General features: G+C 45.1%; 1 protein-coding gene across 1 annotated transcript in view; it reads right to left on the bottom strand.

Moving 5' to 3' along the window:
• Positions 1-233: 233 nt before the first annotated feature.
• The window catches only part of samhd1 (SAM domain and HD domain 1), a 56919-nt gene continuing 35506 nt past the window's right edge, over positions 234-21646 (bottom strand). Inside the window, exons 9-16 of the mRNA XM_038803683.1 lie at positions 21442-21550; positions 16945-17036; positions 16290-16405; positions 14104-14243; positions 11928-12020; positions 8199-8303; positions 7758-7895; positions 234-3823 (exon numbers count right to left, since the gene is read on the bottom strand). Coding sequence (XP_038659611.1) covers positions 3686-3823; positions 7758-7895; positions 8199-8303; positions 11928-12020; positions 14104-14243; positions 16290-16405; positions 16945-17036; positions 21442-21550 — 931 coding nt within the window. The 3' untranslated portion in view covers positions 234-3685. The remainder of the gene's footprint in view (positions 3824-7757; positions 7896-8198; positions 8304-11927; positions 12021-14103; positions 14244-16289; positions 16406-16944; positions 17037-21441; positions 21551-21646) is intronic.

The following is a 21646-nucleotide window of genomic DNA, read 5'->3' as shown; positions in this document are numbered from 1 at the left end:
CGCTGGCAACGAGATTCTCTACTCCCGCCGCATGACAATGGAATTTCCCGTTGAAGCAGGCGTGCGCTGCTAGTGGGAACAGTGAATCCCAAAGGCCAGAGAATTCCAGCCGCGATGGCTGGTAGGCATTCCAACATCATTACAGCCCAAAAAGGTTTGAAGAAGAACAATTTCTAAAGCGTAGAGAAAACGGGACCATTTCTTTATGAAAGTCAACAAGACCAAACATCAAGTCACATACTTGGAATAGATTTTAATTTCAATGTTTCACCTTTATTGCTATATAAGTAAAGACGTTACACTATACAAAACTTTAAAATGGCTATTTTAAATCCTAGTTTATAAAATACCTGATCACAACGCAATGGATCCAAACAACGTAGAAGTTTAGGGATTTTCCCCATGTAAAATCATGATCGGTGAACCAGTATTCTAGAACAAAAATATTCTAGAACCTTTAACCACACCCGCAAAAACAAGGGATGCAAAAAAAAGTGATATAACGAAGTTAAACTGTAGACTTTAAAAAAATTAAAAGTAGCTAAATACACAACCTGGCCCGAGCAAGATATTGCTTAGCCCGTCAGCATCATGTGGTCAACAGTCAGGATACTTGTATTATCCTGGCAGCCAATAAAATGAGACAACAAAAATAATAATTCAGCACCTGAGACAAGCTGTCCATAGGCAGGTCAATGACAAACACCGGCCTGCCCAACACTGCAATGAACTATTCATGCAATATACTCCTGAATATATTCTAATATGATTAGGTGAATGAATGAATGGAACTGTTACAGCCAAAGAGCCCTCGCAAACACCACTCCCACCCTCAATTATCCTTGTGCCAAGGGGAGCTACAACATCCATTCCTGGACTTCTCCCACTGCCTCTGGACTTGCCAAAACCCAATTTGTTTTGCCCTGTGAGAGCACGTCTTGCATTCAGACAGCAGATTGCATTTATATAGTGCCTCTAAAGCTACCCGGGAGGCATTAATGGAAGGACACAAGAGAACCTGTGCCCTGGTGTTCCATACAATTGTTTATGAGCATGCTAATGCTTATGTAGTTACATTGTATATCTTGTGTTGCCGTATTATGTATTTTCTTTTATTCCCTTTTCTTCCCATGTACTTAATGATCTGTTGAGCTGCCCGCAGAAAAATACTTCTCACTGTACCTCGGTACACGTGACAATAAACAAATCCAATCCAATCCTGATTGCATGGTGTCTTTGGAGAGTGTACATTGGAGATAGGCCAAGTTAGTCTAAGTTTCAGTTTAATCATTGGGAGCAGGCTGTGTGCCAAATGCTTATCAGTTAGACTGCCGTGGTCTACAAGCCTGGTCCACCGATAAGAAACGGCACAGAATGTGCTTGTGCGGTTCAACCAGAACACGTTTTCGCTTCTTGCACTTGACAACAAAAGAAAAACAAAAGGACAGCGGGGAGGAATTTGAGCTGGTTCTTACCCCCTTAGAAACAGACGCGCAGGAAAACAGTGCAGTGCCGAAACAAATTGTACAGAATTTAGGTCAAAGGCCCACAGTTTTACTTTCCCTTATAGTTACCTCATTACTGAATTCTGCTGGCAATATTATTTAGAACTGGTTTGAAATTCCCACCATTGTGTGAGCACAATGCTAAAGTTTCAGATCAATACGAAAAAGGAGGCACCATATTGAAAATGAGGTTCAGTGTGTGCAGATCCATGTACACTGTACATGAAAGCACATCATGGTACAAAGGGTTAAAGCGGAGATGTATACTTTCCAATTACTCCCAGGGTGAGTAAATACCCCAGACTTTGGGATTTAAAAATATTCATCATCCCTTTAAAATACTTGGGCCTGTGGCGAGGGCTCACCATTGGCTACCGACAATGTCTGACAGTCCCACCGAATTCGGTGGGCATTTGCGTTGCTCACCAGTAGGGGCTGGTTTAGCACAGTGGGCTAAACAGCTGGCTTGTAATGCAGAACAATGGCAGCAGTGCGGGTTCAATTCCCGTACCAGCCTCCCTGAACAGGCGCTGGAATGTGGCGACTAGGAGCTTTTCACAGTAACTTCATTGAAGCCTACTCGTGACAATAAGCGATTATTATTATTATTAACTGCGCCATCTGGGAATCCACCGCAGGACCGGAAGATCCCATTAGAGGGAGGGGCCAGAAGATGCTGGCCATGGTGCCGAGTCACATTTTTTTTTTTATGTCTGTGGGGAGGTGGTCTTTCTGATTAGATTAGTTCGTATTCTTGCAAATGCTCTGCGGTGAAGTGGAGAATCATTGGGAGACAGAAATCACGGGAGATGGCGGAATGTTAAATGACAAGAGAATATGGGAGGGGGAAAACGATGAGTTTGATGGGGCTTTTTGACAAGTTTTACTGATCTGAATTTTGAAAAGGATGATACACTTTTTTTATGGCCAATTCACCTAACCCGCACATCTTTGGAGTGTGGGAGGAAAACCGGAGCAAATCCACTCAGAGCGGGGAGAACGGGCAAACTCCACACAATCATTCAAGGCGGGAATCGCTCCCGGGTCCCTGGCGCTGTGAGGCAGCAGTGCTAACCACTGTGCCACCGAGAGATGACACACTTACACATAACCCTATATATGTCGGGATGGATAAGTATCATGTAAATCATATGTTCAGTGCACTGCCTTCTACAGTGCAAAACAAGCTGCCGACCCACCCGTAAAGCCCAGAAAGAACTTCAGTCAAAGCCATGTAGCCTCAAAAGACTTGCCAGAATGCTGAAGCTCCGACCAGCCCTGGATTATCGGCAGAGCAAGGACCAGGGTCTTCTTCATTGGGCCAGGTTCTGACCACTGACCTCCACAGCAAGCTTCACCAATCAGACATTAACAAAGCAATTACACCAGGAACCCAAACCACAATCAGCCTCGCTCCAACTGTGCAGGAATAAGCATCATTACCAGTTTCATCCGATTTCCCCAAGGTTCCAGTTGGCTAAAGTGGAGCATTTTGTATTGGAGTACTTCAAACTAAACGCTGAAAAAATAACATATAGACTGTCTAAATCACCTGCGATACTTCCTCAGGTAAGCAATAATATCGTCACAAGATGCCATATCTCTTCGGTCTACTTGTTCTGTAGTGGTATGACAGCCAAACCAGTGACCCAAGTACCTTACAATCTGCTGGAGACACTAGGCCACATCATTCTTACCGATTTTCATGCTGATGATAAACAGTCAACTCCCCTACTTTCACAATGTTACATTCTGTCTTGGCAATAGAAACTTAATTACTCCCTCCCATTGATATTTTGACCAGGAAGAAACCAAAGAAATAGAAATTAGAACTGGCAGGAAAAATGCTTCAATTTTAGGAGTGTATCCCATCCAAGTCGCCTCAGCAATGTTTCCGTGGAAGTCAGTTAATGAAACGTTAAACAGTACGAGAAATTTTTTTTTTCAATGTTTTGTTTGATGGGCATTGTTCACGGAGGCATTGGTTTTATCAAACCAAATGTTCCTTCTGAAGTCGTATAGGTTTATTTTCATGAAGATTATTTTTCTTCATTCAAATGCTAAAATAATTGAAGCCAACAAGTTTGAAAAGCACCGAAACCTCCCGAGGAGTCCAAGTGATCCCACATGAATACAACTTCATAACTGGAATAAATCAAGTCCCTTGGGATTCACTCTCTCTACTTGAAAAGCTGCATCTTGGCCTTGTGACTATTGACATTGCCGTAGCCCGGGCCATCAGAGTCATCACTGTCACTATCTTGGTCGTTCCAATCGGGCTTGAGTGGCGTGAGCTCAGGAGCAACGATATCACCATCCTGCAAATAGGTGTGAAAGTGAAATTATTAACAATTGTTTTTTTAGGAAAGTAGAGTATTAAGATGTAAACTTCATATCTTAAAGTGCTTTTATAAAATATTCTTTCACCTGGCTGTGTGAGCACAGACTTCAGGCTTGCACTAGCAATATTGGAGATGCCACCTTCTGAATGAGACATCAAGCTGAGGCCCTTTCTCTGCCCTCTCACGTGGAAAGAACACATTGTACTATTGTAAAGAACAGTCTGGATGTTATCACATTGCTCTGCTTAAACTGGCTGCCCCGTGTTCCATACTGACCTTGTACCATGACTGCACTTCAAAAGTCCTTCTTTGGTTATCAAGTGATTTGGGACATCCCAGGGTTCTTGAAAGGTTCGGTATAAATTGCTTAAACATAAATACTTGCATTTTTTAAAAAAAAACTATTTTTTGGGATATGGGCATGGCGGGAAAGGTCAGCGTTTGTTGATCATCCCTAATTGTCCTTGAAAAGATGATGGTGAGCTGCCTCCTTGAATCGCTGCAATATGCAGTGTAGGTAGACGCACAGTGCTTCATCTGTAGCAGTTTGGTGCAAGTGAGTGGCCTGTTAAACTGTTTCAGGAGGCAATCGAGTCAACCACATCACTGTGCATTTGCTGTCATGTGCCGGGCAAACTGGGGTAAAGATGAGGTGGCGGAAGAAGTAGAGGGGAGGGGATGAAAGATAATCACCCAAAGGCATCTAGAACTCTGCCTGAGGGTTTGGTACGTTTCGGCGTGGCCAGTTCGGCGTGGCCAGTTCGGCGTAGCCGATTCAACGGAGGAATTTTTCGGCGGAGGGACGTTTCGGCGTCAAATTAGTTATAGTCGCAAAATGTTTGTGCAGCCCATTTCTTGTATCTTTTCCTTCCAGCCGCCTCAGATATCGTGTTTGTGCACCAAACTGGGTCTCTTAAAGAAAGGCACCAACATTAAACCAGTTCGCCAGTGATCTACATTGCTGTCTGACTTTACACAGCCGGTGTTACTGAAGATATCGTGTTTGTGCACCAAGCCGGGTCTCTTAAAGAAAGCCGGTGTTACTGAAAGTATTGAAGCAGCTGCCCAGTGATCTACACTGCTGTCTGACTTAACACATTGTGTAAAGTCACAATATCTTCAGTAACACCGGCTGTGTAAAGTCAGACCCGGTTTGGTGCACAAACACGATATCTTCAGTAACACCGGCTGTGTAAAGTCACAATATCTTCAGTAACACCAGCTGTGTAAAGTCAGACCCGGTTTGGTGCACAAACACGATATCTGAGGCGGCTGGAAGGAAAAGATACAAGAAATGGGCTGCACAAACATTTTGCGACTATAACTAATTTGACGTCCCTCCGCCGAAAAACTCCTCCGCCGAATCGGCCACGCCGAAACGTCCCATTCCAATCGGCTACGCCGAACTGGCCCCGCCGAATCGGCCACGCCGAAACGTCCCATCCCCTCTGCCTGAAGAGGGTGGTAGAGGCAGAAACCTTTGTCACATTAAAAAGCATCTGGAGTGACATTTGAAGTGTGGGAAACCTAAAGGGCTACAGACCAAGAACTGGAAAGTGGGATTAGGCTGAATGGCTCTTGGTTGGCTAGCATGAACATGATGGACTGAACAGCCTCCTTCTGTGCAATAAATCATCTGCATTTGTGTTTGTAGTTTCGCTGACACATGCTATCTGGAGATGATATCACCCAACTAACAACATGTGGCATTTCACACTGGTTACATTAGCACGAGCATCACTTCAGGTTCTGCAGCCTTTTGGTGGCTTCCTGTTTGTAAAACCATTTACCCACAACTTCAGGCACCATCAAAGATCATAGAGAGTCAGATTAAATTCTTTTTTTTTTTTTTATTATTTTTTTTTTTAAATTTAGATTACCCAATTATTTTTTCCAATTAAGGGGCAATTTAGCGTCGGCCAATCCACCTACTCTGCACATTTTTGGGTTGTGGGGGCGAAACCCACGCAGACACGGGGAGAATGTGTAAACTCCACACAGACAGTGACCCAGAGTCGGGATCGAACCTGGGACCTCAGTGCCGTGAGGCGGTTGTGCTAACCACTAGGCCACCGTGCTGCCCTCAGATTAAATTCTTACTGCATTTATTGCATTTGAAAACCAGTCCTTGGGAAATTAAATACAAGGTATACAACCAATTGTTCAGTTGTAAATAATGGAAAGGGAGAGTAATAGCAAAGAACAGACTTCAAGGATCCATTCAGAATGTACAATTCAACATCTCTCCTCTGTCCATACTTTTGTCACCTGATGACTTGACTATTTCAGCCTTCTCCTGGCTTGCCTATTTTCCTTCACACTCGATAAGCTTCAGTTCATCCAAAACTCTGCAAGTCCCACTTACCTACACATCCAAAACGCCTCACTCTGTTTTAAGTCCTCCCATGGCTTCACCCTTGCTCATTCTGCCCACCCTCTCGATTCCTCTAACTCCAGGGGCGGTATTCTCCGCTCCCGATAAAAATCGGGATGGCCCTCGTGAAATCGGCCGAGGTTCACGATACCCTCGGGGCCCACTCCCCGCACCTAATTCACCCCCACCCGGGGGGCTAGGAGCGGGCCTCCATCTTTCCGGGGGGGGGGGGGGGGGGGGGGGGGGGGAGAAAATCTCGGGGGGGGGGGGGGGGGCTTAAAAAAATGTCGGGAGGCTCTCCCGCGATTCTCCCATGCCGCGTGGGGAGCGGAGAATTCCGCCCTGGGTTCTTGTGCATTTCCCTCATCCCCACCCTTCTTTAAAACCCAACTCGTCAACAAATCTTTTGGTTGTTCCCCCCTTTATTACAACTTCCACGAGTACATAATTGTGAAGCATATTGGGATGCTTTCCTACATTAAAAGGTGCTGGCCTTCATTACTGAGTGACCTTCCTATCTTAAGTCATTTGCCCAATTCACAAGTAAACGGCAACCCTCTGGAATCTTATCTATATCTAGGTACAGCAGGGAACGTGGCGGGTTTTTAGACTGGTGCGGACGATGAGAATGCCCCATCCTGTCCTCTCTCGATAGCCATGTACTTGCACACACCAGTTGGGGGGTCATTGACAGCAATCTGGAAACTCTGGATTATTTTTCTTCTGATCTATTTCAGCACCAACTGGAATCAAAAATGGGACTTTCTGATCACTGATTTATTGCCAACCTTCATGATGCCTTGACGTACCAAGTTGCCCAGGATATTCCCCAACCATCAGCAGTTTTGTTAAATGTGGGGATGGGACACAGCTAAAATGAAGAGCGGACCCACTGTATCACCCACACGAGGATTTGGACTGTTGCGTGTGTTTTTGATCTGAACTTGAATAGAAAAGGACTGAATTTTTATAGCACCTTTCACAACCGTTGGATGTCTTGAAGCATTTCACACCCAATGAAGTACTTTTGAAGGGCAGATGCTGTTGCAATGTCAGAAATGTAACAGCCAGTTGTCGCACAGCAAGCCCCCAGAATCAGCAATGTGATAATGACCAGATAATCTGTTCTTATTGATACTTATTTAGGAATAAATACTGGTCGGTACAGCAGAGAGAACTTGCTTTCTCTTCTTCAAAATATTGCTCCTATTACGTTGTCCGGAGAGGGAAAGTGGGGCCTCAGTTTAACATCGCTTCTGAAAGGTGACACTTTTGATTGTAGTAGTTGCTCAGCACTGCAACACGCGTGTCAGCCTAGATTATGTCTCTGGGATGGGATTTGACCCCACTACCTATAGATTCGGAGCTTACTGTTGAATTATTGCCAACACCGTTTTGTGGCAAGCAAATTGATGCACGGCAAAGCAATCTTTCAACTACTATAGCGAGGTCCGACAGTAATACTGCAGGTTATCAACATGTTCACAGGAAGAACACTGAAGCGACAATGTTCCAGTGTGGTCCCCAACTCCTTACCCTTGGTTTAGTGAAGTTCCTGTTGATGCACCATTGCACAAAGTGTTTCCTGGCTGCTTCCACACTCTGCTCATCGGTCTTCTTGCAGTAAACTTGGATCAGCTGCTCTGTAAACCTCTCCGGCAGCAACCGAGACACCTGAGTGCGTGCATGAGACAGAAAGTTTGCATGTATTAATAATAAGCTGACAAAAGCATCTGAGTGGAGCGAGCTACAGCACAACACCACAGTGAGTGAAGGTTCTGCAGATTTTCTGATCCGCAAAGCTACACACCTCAAGAGGCAGATGGTGCTGTGGTGCAAACATCACACCTCCCTGTTGCTACCCCTGAGCGGAGAGTTGGTCTGCCCCTGCCTTCATTTAGTGCAGGTTTGAGAGGGCAGCCTTTTTAAAGCCAAATTAAAAACAGGCTTTGTTGCTTCTTCGGGTATCAAAGTTACCTGATCTTTGCGAATTTTGATTGCCTGGTTAGGGCTGTTCTTGCAGTAGAACCGGACCTTGTTAATTGGATTTTCTTTCTCCATCCCGTAGTCCATCTGGATAACCTAAATAAGGAGAAACAGATGATGAAAATCCTAAATGCTTCAATCCCAAAAATTCCTAGCAGTAACTGAATGTTGCTTCGCAAATGAAAAGTCTTGTATTCATACAGTGCCTTTCACAACCTCTGGGACTAAACACTCTACAGCCAATGAAACACTTCATAGAAGTGCAACCACTATCAATCTACTTTGCAGTTAATACGTCCACAGCAAACTCCCAAAATGAGCAATGAGATAATGACCAGAGTTTTAGTGATGCTGGCTGAGGGATACTGACCAGGGCAACATAAGAAATTATTAGCAAAGGGAGTAGTACCAGAGGTTTGGCTGAAAGTCAAGTGTGATTCTTGGATGTGGAAGGGAGATTGAAAAAGCCCAGAGAACAATAAACCAACGTCTCAAAGACCAACTAGCTTAGCATCAGTGGTAGGAAAGATAATGGAATCCTGAATCAAATATGCTGAACATCTCATCCTCAAGACAATATGGGCGGCAATTTCCGTTGCGGTGACGGACGGACGGAGGGCAGAAAATCCCTCCTTTATCTGGCAGTCTCTACCACTCCTCATTCCACTGAAATGTCAGTCTACATTTTGTGCTCTAGTCTCTGCCATGGGATTAGAGCCCGATATGGGTAACATCCACCCCCAGCAATAGAAGGAATTAAAGTCTGATTTATCAGAAGGTGTCCCCGTTTTGTCAGAAAACTAGAAACAAAATAGATGAGGGACAAGCAGCACCCCACCCGTGACATTTCAATTCGAGGCAAGGGAGGATCTGAGAGGACACAAGATTGGACAAAGAACAAAGTGCTGGCCCCTTTTGCAATAATTTTTTTTTTTTTTTTATAAATTTAGATTACCCAATTATTTTTTTCCAATTTTTAGGGGGCAATTTAGCATGGCCAATCCACCTACTCTGCACATTTTTGGGTTGTGGGGGCGAAACCCGCGCAGACACGGGGAGAATGTGCAAACTCCACACGGACAGTGACCCAGAGCCGGGATCGAACCTGGGACCTCAGCGCCGTGAGACAGCTGTGCTAACCACTAGGCCACCGTGCTGCCCTCCCTTTTGCAATAATAATGCAATAGTGTAGCTGGGCTTCAGATTGGTTTCATAGGTCGGCGCAACATCGAGGGCCGAAGGGCCTGGACTGGGCTGTCGCGTTCTATGTTCTTAATACTTAAATAAGACACAACAAGCTCTAAATTTATACTTGACTAAATCATAAAAGCTATCATTTTAAAATACTGCATTTATCTTCCAGTTTTCAGAGAATGGTGATGTCTGACTCGTGTTCAATTCACAACAAAGAACAGATCTTACGGGGCAGCACGGTGGCACAGTGGTTAGCATTGCCGTCCCACGGCACCGAGGTCCCAGGTCTGATCCCGGCTCTGGGTCATTGTCCGTGTGGAATTTGCACATTCACCCCGTGTTTGCGTGGGTTTTGCCCCCACAACCCAAAGATGTGCAGGGTAGGTGGATTGGCCACACTAAATTGCCCCTTAATTGGAAAAAATTAATTGGGGACTCTAAATTTATGAAATAAAAGAACAGATCTTACTATATAGGAACAGTAGGGAGCCATACTGCCCACAAGCTTGTTCCACCATTCCATTGTGTCATGACTACCCACCTTGCTTCTGTAATCTTTAACACCCTTGCTTAACAAAAAAGTAGCCATCTCAGGTTAGAAATTTTCAATTGATCCTCAACCTCTACAGCTTTCTTTTTTTGGGAGGGAGTGAGGAGTGGAGAAGAGAATTCTAGATTCTCACAGCCCTTTGTGTAAACAGGTGCTTCCTGACACTACCCCTGAAATAATCTGGGTCTAATTTTAAGGCTGCCCCTCATAAAAACAATGAGAATTGGTAAAGAATTCTTTTAACTGGAGTAAGAAAATACAATGGCTGAACTCTGCAGATAGGGTCACGTATGTGACCTTGCTGGTCCCAAAAAGATGTTACAAGTCACTGGCCAACTGAAATTAAGTCCTGCCTCAGTGACCTATTCCAACAACCGCAATGATTGCACATTCCAGCCAGGCAAGATGAACTGAGAAAAACAAATCTTCCTGGATTCCACGTATTGGGTATTTGACCGTGGTGCCAGGTAGAGTCAGTACCTGCGGCACCAGACATCAGCAAACAATCAGCGTCCCACCATCAGAAGAGGTAGAAAATTGAAGAGCAGGTGATTCAGACATACAAAAAGGGAGCACAATATTCAGTCTATGATTTTGAATGGACAACATCGCCACAAGCCTCCCTGACCACTATTAATGTCAACTCGTGAGCACCGCTGACCAGTGGATGAAAATACAGCACAGCACAGGCAATCTCAGAAGGAAAACAATCTAAGAAATTTCTCGATGCCTCCACCAGCCCCAGGACACCATGGTTACCCATGACTCATCAGACCCACTCTCCGCTAGCCCCGCCTCCTTACTCTGAAACGTTAGACGTAGTTGAGGTATAATTACAAATGCCGTTTTCTTGTTCACCTACAGTAGATTATTACTCCATCAACAGGTAGTGATCTTGCCTCTGAGTCATGGGTTCAATTCCCACTCCAGGGACTGGAAGTTGCAGAATAAAGCGATTAGAGATTCACTGTTCTGAGTCACCAACAACTCCATTATTGTTGTATTGTGTACTAAATGGATTTTGGGTCTTCCTTCATCGAACGATTCTTACAATAAGATTATAATTGCCACACCCCTGCACCGCAGTCGTGTGTGGATTAGCATGCGTACATGCTTGGGGGCAGGGCCAATGGAAGCCGGTGGGGATTTTTCTAGTCACTAGAAGGGAAATCCACACAGAGTTGAGCGAAATAATTAAGGTTTTTTTCAGGAGCTCTAACTACACGGCACGCGGCGATACCCAACCGAGTGAGTATCAGCTGGTCCCTGACCGGAGATGCTCGGGTCGCCCCGCCCCCTTAGCAGGGAAGCACCGTATGGAGTTTGCACATTCCCCCAGTGTCTGCGTGGGTCTCACCCCTACAACACAAAGTCAGAGGACCTGGGTTCGATCCCGGCCCTGGGTCACTGTCCGGGTGGAGTTTGCACATTCTCCCTGTGCCTGCGTGGGTCTCACCCAAGGATTCTGGGAATATCAGATCTCCGACACCATAAGTCTCGTATGGATACTGGATAAAACAGGGGTGTTCTTGGTATTAGTCTGGACTACACTGAAACAGTGCACTGGTATTCTGAAGACTTGGAAGTTGGATGAAGCAGGATGAACGAGTCCAGTTCAATTCCAATTGGGGGCAGGGTGAATACTGGCAACTTATTCAGCTGGCATCTGAAGACAAGTCCAACAAGTTCCTTAGCCACCACCTACTTACCCGTAGAGATCGCAACGCCCACCGTACCCAGTACGGATCAACAAGCCAGAAGAACACAAGACAATTTTCACTTTCCTTAGTTCAGGTGTGCAGAAGTTAATCATAGCGATTCAGTTCATATCTTCATTATTCTATTCAACAGAGGTCTGCATTAGAACCATTAACCTTCTGGGCTGATATATAGGAGTTGTGTTCATATACTGTACCCAATTTTCACAACAAGGTGAGGGAAGAACTCAAACACATCCTTAACCATCCATTACTTACATTTACAATGAAATCTTCTGGAGCAAGTTGGACCTCCAAAGGTGTTGATGGGATAGCTGCAGCAACCTGATCATTCAGCCCATCAATTTCATCCTAAAAGGGAAACAGATTGTAACAGTTTGTCCTAAAGTTGCTTTTCTATCACCTTTTGAAAGAACATTGTTAATTACAGGCTTTCCATAATGAAAATGTGAGGAAATTTGGCAAACATCTTTAAAATGAGGAAGGGGATCAGGTCAACAAGGTGAATGTGGAGAAAAAATTTTGAATTGTGGATCAGTCCAAAATGACGAAGAATAGGTACATCATGGGGCTGGTTTAGCACAGGGCTAAATCGCTGGCTTTGAAAGCAGACCCAAGCAGGCCAGCAGCACGGTTCAATTCCCGCACCAGCCTCCCCGACCAGGAGCCGGAATGTGGCGACTGGGGGCTTTTCACAGTAACTTCATTTGAAGCCTACTTGTGACAATAAGCGATTTTCATTTCATTTCATAGCCGGCGGCATGCGGCGCAGTGGTTAGCACTGGGACTACGGCACTGAGGACCTGGTTTCGAATCCCGGGTCACTATCCGTGTGGAGTTTACACATTCTTCCCGAGTCTGCGTGGGTTTCGCCCTCACAACCCAAAGGTGTGCAGGTTAGGTGGATTGGCCACGATAAATTGCCCCTTATTTGGAAAAAAAAATAATTGGGTAATCTAAATTGATTTTTTTTATAGCCGTTAGCTGAAATTATGAGAATTTCTTTACACAGGGAACACGGAGGGTGTGAAATTTGCTACCACATGGCGTAAATGAAGCTGACAGCATTAATGCATTTAAAAGATGCACAAATGGAGGAGAAGCTAATAGAGAGGAGGGGTTAGATTGGGAGGAGACTCCTGGGGGTTATAAATATTGTTTTTGTTTTATAAATTTAGAATACCCAATTCTTGTTTGCTAATTAAGGGGCAATTTAGCGTGGCCAATCCACCTAGCCTGCACATCTTTTTTGGGTTGTGGGGGCGAGACCCATGCAGATAGGGGGAGAATGTGCAAACTCCAGGTCGGGAGTTGAACCCTGGTCCTCGGCGCCTTGAGGCAACAGTGCTGAACACTGCACCACTGTGCTGTCCCATAAATACTGGCATAAACTGGTTGAACCAGTTGATCTGTTTTGGCACTAGACTTGCAACTTAGTTTGAAACAATGCACCACTGTGCTGCCCCATAAATGCTGTAATGAACTCCAATTGGCTTTATTGGTTGGCCAATTGGAGTATGAGCTCCCTCAATGATAGCTCATTGAGGGGGCCCATATAATCACCTGTGTAGGCTTTGTGAGCCCAGTCTTAAGTTTTTTTTTTAAATTTAGATTAGCCAATTATTTTTTTCCAATTAAGGGGCAATTTAGCGTGGCCAATCCACCTACTCTGCACGTTTTTGGGTTGTGGGGGCGAAACCCACGCAACCACGGGGAGAATGTGCAAACTCCACACGACAGTGACCCAGAGCCGGGATCGAACCTGGGACCTCAGTGCCGTGAGGCGGTTGTGCTAACCACTAGGCCACCGTGCTGCCCTTGCCCAGTCTTAAGTTGACTGTGATGTGGAGATGCCGGCGTTCGACTGGGGTGAGCACAGTAAGAAGTCTTACAACACCAGGTTAAAGTCCAACAGGTTTGTTTCAAACACGAGCTTTCGGAGCACGTGTTTGAAACAAACCTGTTGGACTTTAACCTGGTGTTGTAAGACTTCTTACTGTGCTCACCCCAGTCCAACGGCGGCATCTCCACATCATGGCTACCATTGACACCGCAAACTGCCGGCTCAAAGTGGAGGGAAGAAGGAGCCGTGCTCCGAAAGCTCGTGTTTGAAACAAACCTGTTGGACTTTAACCTGGTGTTGTAAGACTTCTTATTAAGTTGACTGGACAGCTAGCAGCACAGTTTGTAGCTGCTCCTGTAATATCGTTATTGTAAATAAATATTGGTGTGGTGACGGAACTCCTATCTCCCGTGGATTACTACAAATGCTGACAAACTGGTTGAACCAGTTGATCTGTTTTGGCACTAGACTTGCAACTTAGTTTGAAACACTGCGCCACTGTGCTGCCCCATAAATGCTGGCATAAACTGGTTGAACCAGTTGATCTGTTTTGGCACGGGACTTGCAACTTAGTTCCAGGTAAATACTTACTGCTCGAATTGTTGTTTCAGCTTCAGGTTGAGTTTGACCAATCCATTTGTAGAGCTTGCGACAAATGATATTGTTCAGGATTTCCCGCGCGGGTTCCAGTTCAGGTTCAGATGAATTCAGGATCTGTTGAAAGATTGCATCTGGAAAAAACAATCAAAGCTCAGGTCAACTAAATAAATTGTTTCTTCGTCTTCTCACAGAAAAAGGTAAACATTTATATCAACAAAAAAATAAGGCCCAAAGCCCTTAATAATGTGTCATCTATTTTTTTTCTGGCTCTTTCCTTCACCTTCGGGTTCCCCATCTCCTGCAGCCAGATTTTGCAGAAGGCCCAATTTCCCTAGAAATAATGATGTGGAGATGCCGGCGTTGGACTGGGGTGAGTACAGTAAGAAATCTTACAACACCAGGTTAAAATCCCAACAGGTTTGTTTCAAACACGAGCTTTCGGAGCGCAGCTCCTTCTTCAGGTGACTGGAGAGGTATGACATAACCTGTTGGACTTTAACCTGGTGTTGTAAGACTTCTTACCTAGAAATAATGGCAGGGGGGAAAAAAAGCAATGCAGATCTTCTTTAAAGTTTATTAAACATCGTTTGACTGGGCAGCACGGTTAGCCCTGCGGCCTCACGGCGCCAAGGTCCCAGGTTCGATCCTGGCTCTGGGTCACTGTCCGTGTGGAGTTTGCACATTCTCCCCGTGTCTGCGTGGGTTTTGCCCCCACAACCCAAAGATGTGCAGGCTGGGTGGATTGGCCACGTTAAAATTGCCCCTTAATTGGAAAAACATTAATTGGGTACTCTAGGGCAGCACGGTGGCCTAGTGGTTAGCACAACCGCCTCACGGCGCTGAGGTCCCAGGTTCGATCCCGGCTCTGGGTCACTGTCCGTGTGGAGTTTGCACATTCTCCCCGTGTCTGCGTGGGTTTCGCCCCCACAACCCAAAAACGTGCAAGCTAGGTGGATTGGCCACGCTAAATTGCCCCTTAATTGGAAAAATGATTGGGTACACTAAATTTATTAAAAAAAAAACAAAAAAAAAAAAATTGGGTACTCTAAATTTAAAAAAAAACACCATTAGACCATTTCTGGCCACCACATCTTTGGCAGATGCTGCACTGTTGGAAAGGGTGCAGAATATCATCAGGGTCTTAATTATGCGATGAGATCACAAAAGCTGGGATCGTTCTCCGTAGAGCAGGGAAGGTTAAGGAGAATCTGATGAAGGCGTTCCAATCCATGGGGGGTTCTGATGATGAGTAAATAAGGAAACTGGAAAGAAGTTAGGCAGCTAGAAGAGACTTAAAAAAAAAAAAAATTTAGGGTGCCCAATTCATTTTTTTCCAATTAAGGGGCAATTTAGCATAGCCAATCCACCTACTCTGCACATCTTTTTGGGATTGTGGGGGCGAAACCCACGCAAACACGGGGAGAATGTGCAAACTCCACACGGACAGTGACCCAGAGCCGGGATCGAACCTGTGACCTTGACGCCGTGAGGCAGCAATGCCAACCACAGCGCCACCGTGCTGCCATGGGTGCAGACTTGATGGGCTGAATGTCCGTCTTCTACATTGCAGGAATTCTATGTGAATAATCAGGAATGCACTGCCTGAAAGAGTTATGGGAGAAAACTCAATAGTAGTTTTTGAAAGGGAACTGGATTAATATTTGAAAGAAAAACTTGCATTTAGCATTGATGTATCATTTTTCACAACTATCTGACGTCTCAAAGCATCTTACAACCAATGGAAGAGTGTACTCGCTGTTGTAATGTAAGAAACACAGCAGCCAATCCAGCAAACTCACACAGAACAGCAACTGGGTAACAACTAGATAGTCTGCTTTTGTGATGTTGATTTGTGATGTTGACGGAGGGATAAATATTGGCCAGGATGCCATGTTCTTCTTCAAAACAGTCCCATAGGATCCTTTACATCCACCTGAGTTTTAGGGTGGTATCAAACCTCTGAATGTGCAGCATTCCTTCAGGACTGCACGGGAGTACGAGCAGTGGGTTTGGTGCTCAAACCCTGGAGTAAATAGGAAAAGGCACAGGGCTATGGGGAATGGGATGAATTGAACAGTTCTTTCAAAGAGGCAGCACGAATACGATGAGCCAAATAGCCTCATGGGCTGCAGGATACAAAGAACAGCTCAAGATTGGAGTCACGCAATGATGCTCACCTGTCAATTTGGTGTACGCCACCATGTCATCGATTGCTGTGGAGATTGTATAACGCTTCCCATTCGCACCATTTATCTTGATATATGGATCTGCCAACAGCAATGCCTCTGTGATCCTGAGGGATTAAATATTTTCAGAAATGTTTCCAGCAGCGTTTCCCAAACAAGAGGATCGTTTGCCCAGGAATCCAATGGCTCAGTGGGTACATTCAGTGCCATGGGGGACAGACTGAAGCCCAGGGTTGATCACTGGTCTGTATGGACTTTGCACAGCTGATCAGGCACAGCAGCAATGGCCTATTAGTGGCCTCAGTGTCCTTTGGATCGGGAAGGGGAAGATTAAAGAGAATACAAATCTGCCAGGGTTCCTAATGTTGGCCAACAGCTAGGAGACTGTTGCTGCAGCGTAAACTTGTCACCGTCAGTGAGGACCAGGCGGGCTTGAGTTTGGTGCCTCTTGGGGAACATCAACTGGCTGCTGACCCTCATCATCATGGGTTCATAGTTAGAGATAAGGTGCTAGAAGACGACTGAAAACAGGGACTTGAACTTCGCAATGAGTTCCTTCAGGAGAAAAAGGAGAACATTTGAGCGGAGATGAAAGAAACACGACAAAATTCCGAGAGAGGCACGGCTTCACTGCAGCTAAACTCACATGCTCTCGATGATGTTGCTCACTCTGTGCTGATAGGCTCTGCGATGCAAAGTGTTGCGTGTATGAAACATGTTGTACAGATCACCAACCTCCTGCAAGGAAAAACTGAATAAACTTGTGTTCTTCACAGACCATCAGCAACAAGGTCCATAGCTAGACACACTGGAGCACAATTTAGCAATGGCCAATTTAGTGAAAATTCCAGTGAGGTATTTAAAGTAATCATACTGAACCTTATTTACTGATCTAGATAATTAGAGGTGGGAGGTATTTAACCCATCCCACAATTATATTACACAATGTAATATAATTACATTGCAAAGTTCATTGCTCTATCAGTATTTCCAGAGTATACACCTTCCCTAATCTATCCCAGAATCCATTCTACGTGTTGCATGATGAGAACTCTGTCCAAAATTGGTCTTTTGCTCGCTGAACTTGTGACCATGTCCTGTTCTTGTATTTTAATTAAAAGTAATTTTCTTCATTTATCTTTTCCATACCATTTACAATGAAGACACCTCCATAAAATCATCTCTGGGTTTCATCCATTGACGGTAAGAATATCCAAGTATCTTCCCCGAGAAGATTGGATTCTGACACCATAGATGAGCCTTAGGACTGGCTCCTCGCACTGCTGATCACTGCACATAGAGTGTTAAAAAAGTAATCAATCCTTTGCTGACGCATCAGCTTTCTTAATATAATTTGGATTCATTAGATACTTGTTCTCAGGGCAGCATGCAGGGGCTGGTTTAGCACAGGGCTAAATCGTTGGTTTTTAAAGCAGACCAAGGCAGGCCAGCAGCACGGTTCAATTCCTGTACCAGCCTCCCCAAACAGGCGCCGGAATGTGGCGACTAGGGGCTTTTCACAGTAACTTCATTTGAAGCCTACTTGTGATAATAAGCGATTTTCATTTCATTGGATTGGTTTGTCACGTGTACCGGAGGTACAATTTTTAAAAATTGTTCTGTGTGCAGCTCAAACAGATCATTCTGTACGTGAAAAGAAAATACATAATAGGGCAAACATAAAATACACAATGTAAATACAGAGACACAGGCATTGTTGAAGCACACAGGAGTGTAGTACTACTCAGTAGAGAAGATGTGTGAAGAGATCAGATCAGTCCATAAGTCTTTCAGTCCATAAGCGGGACTTCCGATGGAAGAAAGTGGAAGAGTGAGTAAGCCGGGTGGGAGGAGTCTTTAATTATGCTGCCCGCTTTGCCAAGGCAGCGGGAGATGTAGACAGAGTCAATGGATGGGTGGCTCAGTGGTTAGTACTGCTGCCTCACAGCTCCGAGGTCCCAGGTACGTGTGGAGTTTGCACATTCTCGCCGTGTCTGCATGGGTTTCACCCCCACAACCCAAAAGATGAGCAGGATAGGTGGATTGGCCACGCTAAATTGCCGCTTAATTGGACACTTTTTTTTAAATTAGAAAAAATTGATACTTTGGGCTGGATTCTCCGATTCTGCGGTTATGTCCGGAGGATACGTCTGGTCTTTCGACCAAGAAGCCGGCGGCGCCCCACACTGATGCTCCATCCAGTGGGAGTTCTGGCAGCCACACCATGTAAAGCCCCTGGCTTTACCTGCTGATATGGATGCAGAATGGCCGGGTCTGTGGCCGCGCATGGCCATACAACGTGACACTGGCCTTGTGCAGAACTGGCCAGCCAGATAATGCCCCCCAGTAACCCCCCTCGTCTCCCCCCACCAGTCCCCCCAGCCCCCACCAAAGCCCCCCCCCCCTACCAGCGGAACACCTAACCACTCCCCCCACGTCCTGAGACCGAATCCCACCCTTATCTCACTCTCAACATGGAACTCCAGCACTCATGGGTCAACTACAGTTAGAACATAGAACAGTACAGCACAGAACAGGCCCTTCGGCCCTCAATGTTGTGCCGAGCCATGATCACACTACTCAAACCCACGTATCCACCCTATACCCGTAACCCAACAACCCCCCCTTAACCTTACTTTTATTAGGACACTACGGGCAATTTAGCATGGCCAATCCACCTAACCCACACATCTTTGGACTGTGGGAGGAAACCGGAGCACCCGGAGGAAATCCACGCACACAGGGGGAGGACGTGCAGACTCCACACAGACAGTGACCCAGCCGGGAATCGAACCTGGGACCCTGGAGCTGTGAAGCATTTATGCTAACCACCATGCTACCCTGCTGCCCCTGTACATGCACATAGCAAATAACAGACCAACTGCCTATATATAGCCTCTAGTTAATATCGTCAAATGTTCCTCCCTCCACTTCACAGAAATGTGAAATTAATTTTGACACCGAGTAACACCTTCATATCAGGATAGATGACCAAAAGTTTGGTTTTAAGAAACCTTCTGGAGGTGGAACGGTGGCGAAGTTTAGGGAAGAAATTCCAAAGTTTAGGTGGGTGGCTGAGAGCACGTGCACCAATGTTGGGAGTGATGAAAATCAGGGAGACACAAGACAGGCCAGAACTGAGGGAACGTGGTGATCTCTGTAGGGCATGAAGGAGGATTTGTGAAGGAGCGAGATGTGGTAGACCTGTGAAAACAAGGATGCCGAAAACGTTACAACAATCCGCTGCTGGACCAGCCAACATCGTCCACTGAGTGCAGGGATAAATGGATGAATGAAACTTGATGCCGTATGTGGTCTCTGTATTTTCATTTGTATGTCCTCAGTTCCACAAACTTATCAGTACCTCGCACAGCAAAGGTTTTCACCATGGCCTTGAACCACCAGACAAGTTGGTTCAATTCACAAATTGTCACCCACAGTTAAAAGTTATAACAGCAAATGGTTGGAAAATAAACATCAGCTAGCACATCAACTGCCTCATAATAGAAATTCACTAACAGGAGACCAGATCCAGAACAATGGTCACACACATATGCTCTCTAACCTGAGAGACAGGAATTGCCATCTGTTATCTTTCACAATTAAATAAAGTGGTCAATTAAAACTTGAATTCAACACGTTTTGGGCATGCCCGGAGCTTAAGAGAGTTCTGGCAAAGGTTCGCGAGGGCAATGTCCAAGGTGCTTAACACACGGGTGGTGCAAAGTCCAGAGACAGCAATCTTTGGAGTGTCAGAAGACCCGGGAGTTCAGGGGGACGAAAGAGGCCAACATCTTGGCCTTTGCCTCCCTAGTAGCCCGGAGACGGATTTTATTAATGTAGAGGGACTCGAAGCCCCCCCGAGTATACAGACTTGAGTTAACGACATGGCCGGGTTTCTCAGCCCCGAGAAAATAAAGTTTGCCTCAAGAGGGTCTACGCTAGGGTTCTCCCAAAGGTGGCAGCCGTTCGTCGACTTTCTTGGGGAAAATTAAAATGTCAGCAGCAATCCCCGAGGGGGTGCTTCATTAGGGTGGTGTGGGAAGACTGGGTCGTGTGGGGTAATGTCTATTTAATTATTATTGTATATTCTCTTTTTGCACTATGTTAATGTTCACTCTAGCTTGTTTTGTTATTATTGTTACTACTGTTTTATTATGAAAAATTCTGCAAAACCGTAATAAAAATACTTTTTTAAAAAACTTGAATTCAAATACAGAGACACGACGTTGACATATGTGAAACAATGCAATTAATACAGAACATGATTGTCACTGCTCCCTAGTGAGCAAACTAATAACTGCAGACATCTGGGAAACATAATATAAACAATCCCGCATTAACGGTGACTCATCCTTCTGGGAAACCATCTGCCCCAGAGTGAGGGAGTGTATATTCTATTCTCAATGTTCAGGAAGCAAAGATAGCAATTAAAACTTGTCAATATATCTTGGCACCCTACCAAATTTGATAGCAAAATATTAAACGTGGAACATTTCAGGATTTGTCGTAAGATGGATCTCTGAACTGTTCCATTGCTCATCAATATTGCATCAGAACACTCGTCATCAACCAAATCCACAAGAGCTACAGGCAACCCTAAAAGATTTTAAAACCATTCTCCAGATATACCCACTACATACAGAACCACCAAAATCTAAAACAGCCTGGACGGATCAATCTCAAATCAGAGCTGATTTAGCACAATCTCATTAATCAGAGCTGATTAATGCAAAACAAGGCCAGCAGCACGGTTCAATTCCCGGACCGGCCTCCCCGAACAAGCGCCGGAATGTGGCGACTAGGGGCTTTTCACAGTAACTTCTTTGACGCCCACTTGTGACAAGAAGCGATTATTATTATACGGGCAACGTGTCCATCCTGCCAGCTCTCACCCATATCCCCTGAATGAACCTCAGTAAAACAACAATAGGCTTTGAGGTTGCAGATCACGAATTCTGGCCCACCATTCTTTATGATGGGCCATGTTTTCCAAGAGGCAGATAGACAAAAGGAGAATAATCGAGTGTCAATTGAGTTTATTGATGCGAGTACAAGTGTTAGAATAGGTTTTAGTGTACCTGTGCAGTCCGCCAGGGTTTTTCAAAAAAAGTTCCCCATTTAATCTCACGGTAGACCTTACCTTATCTCGAGTGCAAATATGCTTCCTTTTGCCAACCGCACAAACTCGAGCAAACTTGAGGAAGCGCACAAAGTCAAAGTTGTTCCGGATTCCCAGATGATGGCAGTCCCTTCCGAAATAAGACAAAGACATCATCAGTCTCAGTCTTCACATCATCTTGATTAATGTGGTGACAGGTTCTGCTGAATCATTGCACAATCCCCAA

Source organism: Scyliorhinus canicula, chromosome 7 (assembly GCF_902713615.1).
Source record: "Scyliorhinus canicula chromosome 7, sScyCan1.1, whole genome shotgun sequence".
Classification (NCBI taxonomy): Eukaryota; Metazoa; Chordata; class Chondrichthyes; order Carcharhiniformes; family Scyliorhinidae; genus Scyliorhinus; species Scyliorhinus canicula.
Note: the sequence above shows the minus strand (reverse complement) of the source record. Positions and strands in the feature narration are given on the sequence as shown.